General features: G+C 45.1%; 1 protein-coding gene and 1 non-coding gene across 2 annotated transcripts; one reads left to right on the top strand and one right to left on the bottom strand.

Moving 5' to 3' along the window:
* Positions 1-2,013: 2,013 nt before the first annotated feature.
* Positions 2,014-8,420, bottom strand: LOC131836896 (peroxisomal succinyl-coenzyme A thioesterase-like). Its single transcript, XM_059182874.1, has 3 exons — positions 7,722-8,420; positions 6,617-6,819; positions 2,014-2,957 (listed from the first exon to the last, which is right to left on the bottom strand). The coding sequence occupies exons 1-3, from the start codon at positions 8,173-8,175 to the stop codon at positions 2,352-2,354; spliced, it is 1,263 nt and encodes a 420-aa protein (XP_059038857.1). The 5' UTR covers positions 8,176-8,420; the 3' UTR covers positions 2,014-2,351.
* On the top strand, positions 3,010-3,064 carry LOC131837781 (small nucleolar RNA SNORD56). Its single transcript, XR_009356364.1, has one exon. It is a non-coding gene; the product is annotated as a small nucleolar RNA SNORD56 (small nucleolar RNA).
* Positions 8,421-13,233: the final 4,813 nt, after the last annotated feature.

The following is a 13,233-nucleotide window of genomic DNA, read 5'->3' on the forward strand; positions in this document are numbered from 1 at the left end:
AGCCACCATGTTTTTGAGGTAGTTTGTTCACAACAATAGCTAACTGAAACATAACCCCGAAACACTGCCACACAATGTTTTAAAATAACAATCATTTGCTCACAGATATACAATTTGGACATGGCTTGAAAGGTACAATTCTTCTCAGCTTCAGGTATCTGAAGCCTTTGCTGGGGAAGATTATAAATGGCTAGGACCTAGAAAAATCTGGGGGTTTTCACTCACATGTCTGGTGCCTGGGTGGAAATAACTCGAAGGCTGGTCTACAGTTGGCCTCTCCATATATTTTTTGGCTTCCTCACATTATCACGGCCTCAAAGTAGTCAGACTTCCTAAGGTGCCTCAGGGCTCCAAAAGCAAATGTTCCCAGTAGAAAAGGTGGGATCTTATTTATTTATTTATTTATTTATTTATTTATTTGAGAGATCACAAGTAGGCAGAGAGGCAGCCGGGGGTGAGGGGGAAGCAGGCTCCCTGCTAAGCAGAGAGCCTGATGAGGGGCTCGATCCCAGGACTCTGGGATCATGACCTGAGCCGAAGGCAGAGGCTTTAACGCACTGAGCCACCCAGGCACCCTGAAAAGGTGGGATCTTCATAGCATTTTATGATCTAGCCTCTGAAGTGACATACTACTAGTTAAGCTCAACACATCTGACTGAAATGGAAGCTCATCCAGATTTGAGAGAAGAGTATCGGGTCTTCCACCTCTTGGTGGAATAAATGCCAAAGGGTTCATGGCTGTGTTATAAACTGCTACAGATAATTTTTCTGTGATAGTTATGCTATTCTTTATACTTGCTTTAAGTTTATTGTTGTTATGAACTGAATGTGTCACCTCAAAATTCATATTTTTTTTAAAGATTGTATTTATTTATTTGACAGAGAGAGATATCACAAATAGGCAGAGAGACAGACAGAGAGAGAGATGAGGAGAAGCAGGCTCCCTGCTGAGCAGAGAGCCCTATGCGGGACTCGATCCCAGGCCCCTGGGATCATGACCTGAGCCGAAGGCAGAGGCTTAACCCACTGAGCCACCCAGGCGCCCCTCAAAATTTGTATTTTTAAATCCCAACCCACAATGTGGTGGCATTTGAAGGTGGAGCCTTTGGGATGTTATTAGGTTTACACGAAAGCATGAGAGTGAGCCCCCCACCATGATGGAATTAGTGCCCTTATAAAAAGAGGTAGAGAAGCCAGTGCTCTCTTTCTTTGTCACAGGAGGACATGGGGAGAAGGCAGCCATCTGTAAGCCAGGGAAAGTCCATTACCAGGAACTGAATCTGCTGGAATCTTGATCTTGGACTTCCCAGCCTCCAGAAAAAAAGAAATGTCTGTTGTTTCAGCCAGCAGTCTATGGTATTTTGTTATAGCAGCGCAAGCTAAGACATGCTTCTTGAATTGCATGTGGCTTGATGTCTTTGTCAATTTTAGAACCGTCAACTTTTATCTCTTTAGATACACTTATGCAATGCTTTGTGGCCCTCAAAGAAAAGGAGCAATGAGGCCACTAAGAATGTCACACTATGGTTTTCCAAAGTCTATTCTTAAACCCAGGAAGAAGGAATATAAGTCATGGTCATTCATCATTGAAACAGAGTTTAGACTTAACTATTCTAGAGATGCTCCCCTTCTTTACCCTAACTCCTCCTCTCAAGGCATTCTTCTCTGATCTCCATGAGGAAAAGGTCAGCCTGGCTTCCTTATACCAACACTTTTCTGTAAGGTTTGGCCGATGAAAATTTTACCCTGCTACCAGTATTCGAACTAGTAACAAACACTGGATGGCAATTCTCCCACAGTGATTCTTTTTTTTTTTTTTTTAAGATTTTTATTTATTTATTTGACAGAGAGAGATCACAAGTAGGCAGAGAGAGAGGGAGAAGCAGGCTCCCCACTAAGCAGAGAGCCTAATGTGGGACTCCATTCCAGGACCCTGAGATCATGACCTCACCCGAAGGCAGAGGCTTAACCCACTGCGCCACGCAGGCGCCATTCCACAGTCATTCTTTAAAAAAAAAAAAAAAAGAAAGAAAAGTAACCTAGCATTTGTTCAACTTTAAATTTCATCCATGGCTTAAAATGTTAAGTAAAATCTAAAAGAAAATACAAATTTTAACAGATGGGATGCTTTTTACTCTTTCTGTTGTATACCTCACTGAATCTTCTGTAATAAGCGTGTGTTACATTGGTAAAATTAATGAAAACATAATGTATTAAAAATTTTACCTAAAGTACATCATTAATACCCACGACATGAATTTAACATCATCCAGGGGACAACTGATACACATATGATTACTGAAAACCAGAGTCTGACCTTGAATTTCTCATGTCAGTAACAGACCAACACATTACAATTTAGGGGAAGCTATATTCTGGGTACCTCCAAGATGTTTGCAGAAAAAGGTTAGAATTTGTTTCCATGAATCTTCCTGAGCCCTAGCATGAGCCCTGGGCTCCCCACCCCACATTATAGGTTTGTTCAGTAATTTGTGCACAGAAGCGGGGCATAGGGGGAAGTAAGGAGGTTCAATATTATGCCCAGTCCCAGGATAAGAGAGGATCTGGGGTTTTTCCTTTCCATGGGCCTGTAACCGTTCAGAGGCTATTTGGGCATATAACTCACTCCTCCAGTTATGGTCATCCTGACCAACGATGAAGAGGATGGGCCCCTGGGCTTTCTCTATTGGAATCATGCTGGGGTTCTCATGCCTTCCTATAACATCATTTCGTATATCCACAATGTCCAGGAGGCCTGAGAAGGCTACCTTGAGTCTTCTAAAATCATGGTTCAATGGTGGGATGCACGTCTGCTTGTACTGTATGGGTTTGTTTCCACTGAACCCAGATCCGTTGATGGAAACTGTGGCTGAGATGTTTTTCAAATATGAGGCCATAGAAAGACAAATATCAGCCCCTAAAGAAAAGCCCAGAAGCCCAATGCCTGGGCCCTTCACCTGGAAGGCAAGAAGAAAGAAGAGTCAAGAACACATGTCATAGAAAAATGTTCTACAGTGATGGGAATAGGTTCACTAATGAGTGTTGATACTTTGGGTCTGAGTTAAGCTGAGGGTAGAGGCAAAATGGGGGCTGGGAAGTAGCCATTCCCAGCCATTCCCAGAAAAAAAGTATGGAGCTCTTGGTTGGCTCAGTTGGTAGCATACAGGACTCTTCATCTTAGGATTATAAAATAAAGGTATTAACTATTAAAACATTTTAACATAACGAGAGATGCTAACTTTAATTTGTGAGTTGGCCACAAGGTTATCAAGCTCAGCTGACAGGAGTTTCTTCCCACATAAAAAATATCTGAATGAACACATGGCAAATGAATTGTGAACTCCCTGGCAAGTCTGGGTAAGACTGGTAAGTCCAGTAATCACACTACTGGGTATTTACCCCCAAATTACAAATGTTCCAGACTATCAACCGCTAGAGAATGCTGAGTCATGGAGCCTGTCAAGTTCAGGTCCTCATTCAGGCGGGCATGATCTAAGTTTCAATGGGCCAATGTATCTAACTGTGTGGAACCAAGTTCTGTTCTAAGTGAATGACTCATCTGACCTCATCTACATACACTGGCAAATGATTACAGAAACCAAGTAAGACTTCAGATCAAATTAAGTAGTTTTTAGCTTCTGATATACGTGAGCAAGTTCTGATCAAAATCTGAGAACACACTGATCTCAGAAAATTAAAGATTAGGGGTGCCTGGGTGGCTTGGTGGTTTAAAGCCTCTGCCTTCGGCTCAGGTCATGATCCCAGGTCCTGGGATCGAGCCCCGCATCGGGCTCTCTGCTCAGTGGGGAACCTGCTTCTACCTCTCTCTCTGCCTGCCTGTGATCTCTGTCTATCAAATAAATAAATAAACTCTTTTAAAAAAAGAAAAGAAAATTAAAGATTAAAAAATCAGAGTCTGCACAGAAAAGTAAAAAATCAACAAAACTAAAAGACAACCTAAGGAATGGGTAAAGATATTTGCAAATGACATATCTGATAAAGTGTTAGCATCCAAAATTTAAAAGGAACTTACAAAACTCAACACCCAAGGCCCCTGGGTGGTTCAGTGGGTTAAGTGTCCAACTCTTGATCTTGGCTCAGGTCATGATCTCAGGGTCCTGGGACTGAGCCTTGCTTCGGGCTCCCTGCTCAGAGGGGAGCCTGCTTCTCCCTCTCCCTTTGCCCCTCCCCTGCTCATTTCACTCTTGCATGCACTCTCTCTCTCTCTCTCTCTCTCACCTTTTTAAAAAAATCTTTAAAAAAAGATGTTCAACATTACTCATCATCAGGTACATGCAAATCAAAACTACAATTAGACAGTGCCTCACACCCATCAGAATGGCTAAAATCAACAACACAAGAAGCAAGTGTGGGCGAGGATGTGGAGAAAAAGGAACACTCATGTACTGTTGGTGGGAATGCAAACTGGTGCAGCCGCTGGGAAAAATAGTATAGAGGTTCCTCAAAAGTTAAAAATAAAACTACCCTCCAATCCAGTAATCACACTACTGGGTATTTACCCCCAAAATACAAAAACACTAACTCAAAGGGATGCATGCAGCCCTCTGTTTATTGTAGCATTATTTACAATAGCCAAGATATGGAAGCAGCCTAAGTGTGCATCAACAGATGAATGGATAAAGATGTCTCTCTCTCTCTCTCTCTCTCACACACACACACACAGGAATATTATTCAGCCATAAAAAAAGAATAAACTAAAAAAAAAAAAAAGAATGAAATCTTGCCATTTGCAATAAGATAGAACTACAGAGTATAAGGCTAAGTGAAATAAGTTAGAGAATGACAAATACAATGATTTCACTCATGTGGAATTTAAGAAACAAAACAAATGAAGAAAGGGAAAAAAAAAAGAGAGAGAAATCAAGAAACAGACTCTTAATTCTAGAGAACAAACTGATGGTTACCAGAGGGGAGGTGGATGGGGGATGGATTAAATAGGTGATGGGGATTAAGGATTGTACTTGTGAAGAGCTGTAGACTCCCTATACTGTACACCTGAAACTAACATAACACTGTATGTTAACTATACTGAAATTACAATTTAAAAAATTAGGGGCTACCGGGTGGCTCAGTTGTTAGGCATCTGCCTTCAGCTCGGGTCGTGATCCCAGAGTCTTGGGATCAAGCCCCACATTGGGCTCCTTGCTCTGTGGGAAGCCTGCTTCTCCTTCTCCCACTCCCCCTGCTTGTATTCCCTCTCTCGCTGTCTCTGTCAAATAAATAAATAAAATCTTATTTAAAAATATATATATAGGGGCGCCTGGGTGGCTCAGTGGGTTAAGCTGCTGCCTTCGGCTCAGGTCATGATCCCAGGGTCCTGGGATCGAGTCCCACATCAGGCTCTCTGCTCAGCAGGGAGCCTGCTTCCCTTCCTCTCCCTCTGCCTGTCTCTCTGCCTACTTGTGATCTCTGTCTTTCAAATAAATAAAATAAAATCTTTAAAAATATATATATATATATATAAATAAAATTTTAAAATTTTTTGTTTGTTTTAAAGATTTTATTTACTTATTTGACAGAGAGAGACCACAAGTAGGCAGAGAGGCAGGCAGAGAGAGAGGAGGAAGCAGGCTCCCCGCTGAGCAGAGAGCCCGATGGGGGGCTCGATCCCAGGACCCTGAGATCATGACCCGAGCCGAAGGCAGCGGCTCAACCCACTGAGCCACCCAGGCGCCCCAAAATTTAAAAAATTTTAAAAACATGTAGGGGTGCCTGGGTAGCCTGTTAAGTGTCTGCCTTCAGCTCTGCTAATGATGTCAGGGTCCTGGGATGGGGCTCCCCTGCTCAGCAAGGAGTCTGCTTCTCCCTCTCTCTGCCTCTTCCCTCTGCTCATGCTTTCTCTCTCAAATGAATAAATCAGTCTTTTTTAAAAAAGGCATGTAAAGGGATGCCTGGGTGGCTCAGTTGGTTAAGGGGTTGCCTTTGGCTCAGGTCATGACCCCAGGGTCCTGGGATCGAGTCCTGCATCGGGCTTCCTACTCAGCGAGGAGCCTGCTTCTCTCTCTCCCTCTACCTGCCACTCTGCCTACTTATGCTGTGTGTCAAATAAATAAATAAAGTCTTTTTAAAAAGGCATGTAAAATTAACAAATTAGAAAGTCATTTTGCATAACAAATGCAAGTTCCTGAATAATTCCTTTAAATATATAAAACCTCACATGGATTTTTATGATTAATTCTGCCTTACTAAGCCATCTGACAGAGAAAGTGTGATTAGGCACCTGAAGCCGAGGAAGTCTCCAAAAGAAATCTCTGTGAAGGGGCGCCTGGGTGGCTCAGTGGGTTAAAGCCTCTGCCTTCGGCTCAGGTCATGATCCCAGGATTCTGGGATCGAGCCCCATGTCGGGCTCTCTGCTCCGCAGGGAGCCTGCTTCCTCCACTCTCTCTCTCTGCCTGCCTCTCTGCCTACTTGTGGTTTCTCTCTCTGTGTCAAATAAATAATAAAATCTTTAAAAAAAAAAAAAAAAAGAAAAAAGAAATCTCTGTGAAAAGAGAGTCCAGCAGCAACAGGGGACCTGGCACAGGTGAGTGCAAAGTGGCAACCTCTCTGGATGTATTTCTAGAGAGAATGATACAATAAAGGACATTAGAAGAACCTTGGAGTGTTGAAGCATGTAGCACAGGGCTTCTTCGAAGTACTCCAGGTGTATGCTGTCAATTTCCTTGGCGAGATCTTCGAAGTTATAATAAGCTAGAGCCAATGTGGCAAAACCATGACCAGCCAAAAGGCTTGCTCGATATTCCAACAGGCCCCCTCCAAATCCAAAGATGTCAATGATCCCTGGGAAAGGTCCAGGTCCTAGAAAGAGAACAATATAAGGGAAGGGTATTATATAATTTAAATAATTTGCTTTCCTTTTAGAGATCTTTCTATTTAGTGGGTTCCTATGAATCATAGGGAAAAAGACACAGTTCCCTGAGTTACTATGCAAAAGGAATACAAATACCTTAGAAGGAAAATCTACTAGGTACCTTCACATCAGTGAGTTTATCCTCCATATGATTCTATAAATTATCTACAAGGTTCTAAGACTCTTTAGTTATCAAGGAGAGTAATAAAGTCTTTCATCACTGACTACATCATGGAAGGAGGGATTTCACGTTTTAGATGGTGTTGATTCATAGTGTTGTTAGGGGACTGGACATAAAATCAGGAATCTTGAAATAAAGCTTTAGGTAGTGTTGCACTGACCCTTGGCTTTGTGTGTGTGTCTACCGATATTTCAGATGTCTATTTAGAGAGAGGAAAGAAAAATAAATATCCAGAGATGGTTTCAGGTGAGAAAGTCGGTAGAGTCTGAAGTGTAATCCGTGGTACAGTGAGGCATGAAGAAGTGGAGAGGATGCCCAGTGTTCCCAGGGCACTACAGAGCAGTGACGAGACAATAGCTTTCTTGATTGATAGGGCTGATGAGATCTGTAGTTTATTGATAACAAAGTGGCCCACATACCGACCCATCCTGACACCCCTTTTCTTTAGCCTGCGGAGTAACAGTACTCACCTCATTGAGATATTATGGAGAATAAACGATATAATGCAAGCAAAACGCATAACAGAGGCCAACACGTCAAAATACTCCAGTTTGGTTGTTTGGCTACTGGCTTCCTCATTGTCAGCTTCTCTGTCCTAATTCTGCCTGTACCGGAAATCACCGGATGCCAGGACACCCAGCCGCGCGCCCCCTAGGACCCCACACTCACCAGGGGGCAGGAAGAGCGTGGCGCGCACCCGGCCCACGCGCACCGGCTCCCGCCGCACGCCCGGCCGCAGGAACTCGCGCTCGTGCACCGCCCGGCCCAGGACACGACCCGCGTCGGGCTCGTGGCCGTCGAGCACCTCCAGCTCCACGGCGAAGGGGGTCTGCACGTCCCGCTTCATAAATCGCCAAAGCGGCTTATCCGGCTCCATGGCCCAGAGCAGCCCCATGGGCTCGAGCCCCACGAAGCTGCCGCCCAGCGCGGGCGCGCGCTCCAGGTCCAGGAGGCCGCCGGCGTCGGCTTCGTACCGCGCGTGGGCCCGGAAGAGCGCGCCCTTCTCGTCGCGCAGGGACGCGCGCAGCGTGACGGGCTGTCGCGGGGCCAGGCCGTGCACGATCACGCGCACGGGCTTGTCCCAGCTGCAGCGGCCCGGTGGCTCTAGGACCACCGTCACCATCCCGGCTGTGGGCGGCTGCCGCCCGGACCTGGAGCAGGAAAGGCGCAGATCGCTCCCGGCCGATGTCTGGTCCGGGGTGGCCGAGTGCGCTTCGCAGGCCCGACCGGGTCAGGCGTCCACTGGCGCAGGAACGGTGGGTGGTGGAGCGGCGTCAGGAGGAGTCTGGGCGCTTTCAGATCCCGGGGCCTGCGCAGCCGGGACTCGCCTCAAGTAAAAGCAGCGGCTCGTCCTCCCAGTCCGCGTGGGGCACGCTTAACGGGCTGAAAACTGGGCGTGGTCCTGAACCCGCCTCCGGAATGCGGCCCTCCCTCGGGCGGTTGGCTGCCTTGGGAGTCAAAATTGGGTAATCTACTCTGGGTAATCGATTCGTGGTGAAACCAGAGCTAAACCAGTAGGCAGAATTCCAAGAATTTGCCCTCCACGGAAAAGGGCAAAAAAAATTTTTTTTAACTTTTAGTGGTTTATAACATACGTACAAAAATTGCGCAGACCCTAAGCGTGCAGTCCAATGAATTTTTACAACGGGAACATACTTTTGTAATCAAGCACAGAAACCCAGAAGCCTCATTCCCAGCAAGACAGGAGCCACCCTCATTTCTGCTCCGGGCATTTCCCCTGTCCCCAAAGTTACTCTGTCCTCTTCCAACAAAATGAGCTATTTTATGGGAATGAGTCCATCGGTGCGTCGTCTTCGGTGTCTGTCCGCCTTCCCTCGACATTGTTTCTGAGATCCCTGTGTCTTGTTGGGTACAGTTGTACATCATTTATTATCATTGCTAAGTGTTGTTCCATTTTGTGATAGGGCAAGTGTTTGTCAACTTCACTACCAATGGGCATTTGACAGTTCTCAGATTGGGACTATAGTGCTATGAACATTCAAAAACCTTCTTTTGATGAACATAAGTGTGCATTTCAATTGGGGTATATATCTGAGAGTGGAATTGCCGTATAATCGGGAATGCATATGTTTAGCCTTAGTAGATACTAAAAGTCAATCTTTTGAATGTGACCCTAGAAGCAGTACAGATATAATGTTCAGAGATGCCCAGTGTTTTCTTTTTACATACAATAACAATAGCTACTCTTTTATCAGTACCAAATGCTTTACACGCAAAATTCAATACGTTCACCAGAAGCTGGGAGTCTTTTTTCGAATATGGCTGAGGAGGATCTTGAGGCTTGGAGAATATTAAGCCCCTGAAGTGATCTAATAAGTGACAGAGCCTTGACTGACTCCAAATGTGGGACTCAAGGGTGAGCGGCAGCATTGTGGCGAAGTGTAATCAGAGTTCTAACTCTGGCTTTAACTAGTTCTGTAGCCCGCATCAAGTGTTTTTTGGGTTTTTGTTTGTTTGTTTGTTTGTTTCAATTTCTCTGGGTTTCAGAGTTCTTGTTTGTAACGTAGTAAAAGTTTCTCACTAGGGTGCCTGGGTGGCTCAGTGAGTTAAAGCCCCTGCCTTCAGCTCAGGTCATGATCCCGGGGTCCTGGAATCGAGCCCCGCTTCCGGCTCTCTGCTCAGCAGGGAGCCTGCTTCCTCTTCTCTCTCTCTCTCTCTCTCTACTTCTGATCTCTCTCTCTGTGAAATGGATAAAATCTTAAAAAACAACAAACAAACAAACAAACAAACAAAACAAGCACCCGGGGAAGGACTGGGCTTGTGTTTAGAGACCACATTGCGTGGAGAGTATGTACCTTTAAAAACTTTAAAGAAAAAAAAAAAGTGTCTTTTCTTTCATTTAAAGGAATTTGGGAGAAGACAGGTTATGAATTTGGTCCATCAAGTTGTGCCAGTATTATTTCCTACTTTTTTTTTTCTTTAAGATTTTATTTATTTGACAGAGAGACACACAAGTAGACAGAAGGAGAGGGGGAAGCAGGCTCCCCACCGAGCAGAGAGCCCCACGTGGGGCTCGATTCCAGGACCCAGGGGCCCCTATTTCCTACTTTTATTATCAATTTGTATTTTACCTTCAGAAAGTGTCACTTTACATCTTTTGGCCAAATTTCTTATTGGTTTGTAGAAGGCCTTTGTCTGTCACCTGTCGATTTTGTGTTGTATTTTCTTCTATTCTGCAACTTATTTTTAAATTTTCTTTTGTTATAACTTCACATTTTATGATGTTAAATCTCTTGGTCTTTTCCTTTACAGTGTAAAAAACTAAAATTCAGGGGCGCCTGGGTGGCTCAGTGGGTTAAAGCCTCTGCCTTCGGCTCAGGTCATGATCCCAGGATCCTGGGATCGAGCCCTGCATCGGGCTGTCCACTCTGCGGAGAGCCTGCTTCCTCCTCTCTCTCTCTCTCTGCCTACTTCTGATCTCTGTCTGTCAAATAAATAAATAAAATCTTTAAAAAAAATTTTCAAAGCAATTTGAAGAACCCTTTCTTTAAGGATTCTATTTATTTATTTGTTTGTCAGAGAGAGAGAGAGAGTGTGTGTGTGTTAGGGTACGGGAGTCGACCACCCCTCAATTAGACAGAGAACACTCTTTTTTTTTTTTTTAAAGATTTTATTTATTTATTTGACAGACAGAGATCACAAGTAGGCAGAGAGGCAGGCAGAGAGAGAGAGAGAGAGAGAGAGAGGGAAGCAGGCTTCCTGCGGAGCAGGGAGCCCGATGCGGGGCTCGATCCCAGGACCCTGAGATCATGACCCGAGCTGAAGGCAGCAGCCCAAACCACTGAGCCACCCAGGCGCCCCTAGACAGAGAACACTCTTGATAATGCAAGTCACACAGCGAGGTTTATTTCCAGCTAGCTGGGGTCCAAGTATCTGCCCAGCACTGCAGGTTTCAACAAGGACCTCGAGCACTCAAAGCCAAGGGTTTATATAGCATTTTCTTTTTCTTTTTTCTTTCTTTCTTTTTTTTTTTTTTTTAAAGATTTTATTTATTTGACAGAGAGAGATCACAAGTAGGCAGAGAGGCAGGCAGAGAGAGGAGGAAGCAGGCTCCCTGCTGAGCAGAGAGCCCGATGCGGGACTTGATCCCAGGACCCTGAGATCATGACCTGAGCCAAAGGCATCAGCTTAACACACTGAGCCACCCAGGCGCCCCTTATATAGCATTTTCAAGGCACTTTTTCATAGCTACATACATGTCTTGCACCCCACTTTGACAGTTTAACTTTGTTTAACTTTTTGCCACCCCGGCGTCACCCTGGTGGTTAAGTGAGATTTAGGTTTAGAAGAAATTTAACTTTATTTACATTTCCCTCTACCTCAGCCTCCAGTTTTATGGTGGGGAGGGCGACATCAGGCCTCAAGGAACTGAGCCATTTGTCCCTGGAAATTGGGTTACTGAGAAGACAACTTCTTTGTTGTAAATCACTAGGACATTCATAAACCAAGGGAGACTCCTGTCTTGCAGGATTGTGATCTCTGCAAATTAACTATTTGTTTTTCATTAACATCTGGTCCCTGTGGCGCCACCGCCTAACCGCCCTGGTGGTATATGATTTAAGTTGTTTTTTAGGTTTTAGCTAGTTTCCCTATCTCAAGTCACCTATGCAGTGTTGGGCGGTTAGGGACGCTCAGTAAAATGGCTTCCTGGCCTTCAGGATGGCCATTCTTATGCTAACTCACTCTTCCAAGAGAAAACAGGCCAGCACAAGCAGGGAAAGCGGAGGAAGCAGCAGACTAATGCAACACTTGATCCCAGAACCCTGGGATCATGACCTGAGCTTAAGACAGAGGCTTAGCCAATTGAGTCCCCAGGCAGCCCAGAAACTTGAAGATCTAGTGACTTTACTAAGCACGATCCATAAATTGGGCAGCGTCCCATCTAAGAAGTAGAGGGGAGTTCAAAGGATTTGTACAAAATGGAAGGCTTTTCCTAGAAATGGGGGTGGAATAAGAAGATATTAGCAAAAGAAAAGAAAGGATTGCTTCAGGCAGGCCCTTCCTTAGGAGGGAAGATCAGGGAGTTTTATGATGCAGAGTATCTCATCTTCCTCTGGGGGATGGCCTTGTGACAGATTCCTCACTCACCTTGATCAGAAAATTCCTGACTGACCAGTTGGGACTGCTATCTGGGGGAGGTTGGAATTGCCATTAGGTTAGGTATTGAGCCCCGGGTTTGGTGACTCAGTGACACCGTTTTAGGCCTGTTGTTTTTCTTTTTAACAAGTCTGGATTTTGTGTTAAGCTAAGGAATACCTTCTCCTATGTATGATTATTATTACATTTTTCTCTCTTTTATTTTTCCCTAATGCTATACTTGAATGGCCTTTTTTTTTTTTTTTAAAGATTTTATTTATTTATTTGACAGAGAGATCACAAGTAGGCAGAGAGGCAGGCAGAGAGAGAGAGAGGAGGAAGCAGGCTCCCTGCTGAGCAGAGAGCCCGATGCGGGGACTCGATCCCAGGACCCTGAGATCATGACCTGAGCCAAAGGCAGCAGCTTAACCCACTGAGCCACCCAGGCGCCCTGAGTGGCCTTATTTTTAACAGTTAAACTTTTATTCCCTCCAGAATCCAGCTGGTCTTTTAAGAAGTCTATAGCCATCATCCCACCAAAAATCTCCGCACTATCTTGATGGTAATGACTGGCCTAAAGACAACATTGATCAAGCGGCGGGCCGAGGCCTCCGGTATCCAGGCAGGCACCTTGTAGGCCCTCTTTAGCATATGAAAGCTCCGTTGAACCCTCCCTTCCCCTTACCTTCCCCCAACCTCAAAGTACAAAACCTGCCATCCCTCAACCAGGGGCAGCAGCTCTTCGGGCCCAGGGGTGTCATCCCCGTGCTTTAATAAACCACCATTTTGCACCAAAGATGTCTCAAGAATTCTTTCTTGGTCATCGGCTCCGGACCTCAGCCCACCGAACCTCAGCCCACCGAACCTCACCTAGGTTCTAGAACTTCATCATATGGCGCCCCAACGTGGGGCTGTGAGTCTTTACATTTGGACTCGGAGCTTCGGTGCAAAATTGGTGGGTACTTTCTCTCCTTTTCCTTTACTCTCATTTCAGGGCTTTTCAAGGAGTGTGGTCTTATTGGAACACTTGCATGTCAATTGCTCAGGCTGTAATCCTCTAGCCTGTGGCTACTCTATGGGGAGG

This window comes from Mustela lutreola, chromosome 7 (assembly GCF_030435805.1).
Source record: "Mustela lutreola isolate mMusLut2 chromosome 7, mMusLut2.pri, whole genome shotgun sequence".
Lineage (NCBI taxonomy): Eukaryota > Metazoa > Chordata > Mammalia > Carnivora > Mustelidae > Mustela > Mustela lutreola.

Excerpts from the sequence above, each read along its gene's own strand:
- LOC131836896 (XM_059182874.1), bottom strand. The coding sequence starts at position 8,175 with ATGGTGACGGTGGTCCTAGAGCCACCGGGCCGCTGCAGCTGGGACAAG. Across the intron at positions 6,820-7,721 it reads CACGCTCTTCCTGCCCCCTG|GACCTGGACCTTTCCCAGGG; the intron begins GTGAGTGTGGGG and ends TTCTCTTTCTAG. Across the intron at positions 2,958-6,616 it reads ACATGCTTCAACACTCCAAG|GTGAAGGGCCCAGGCATTGG; the intron begins GTTCTTCTAATG and ends CTTGCCTTCCAG.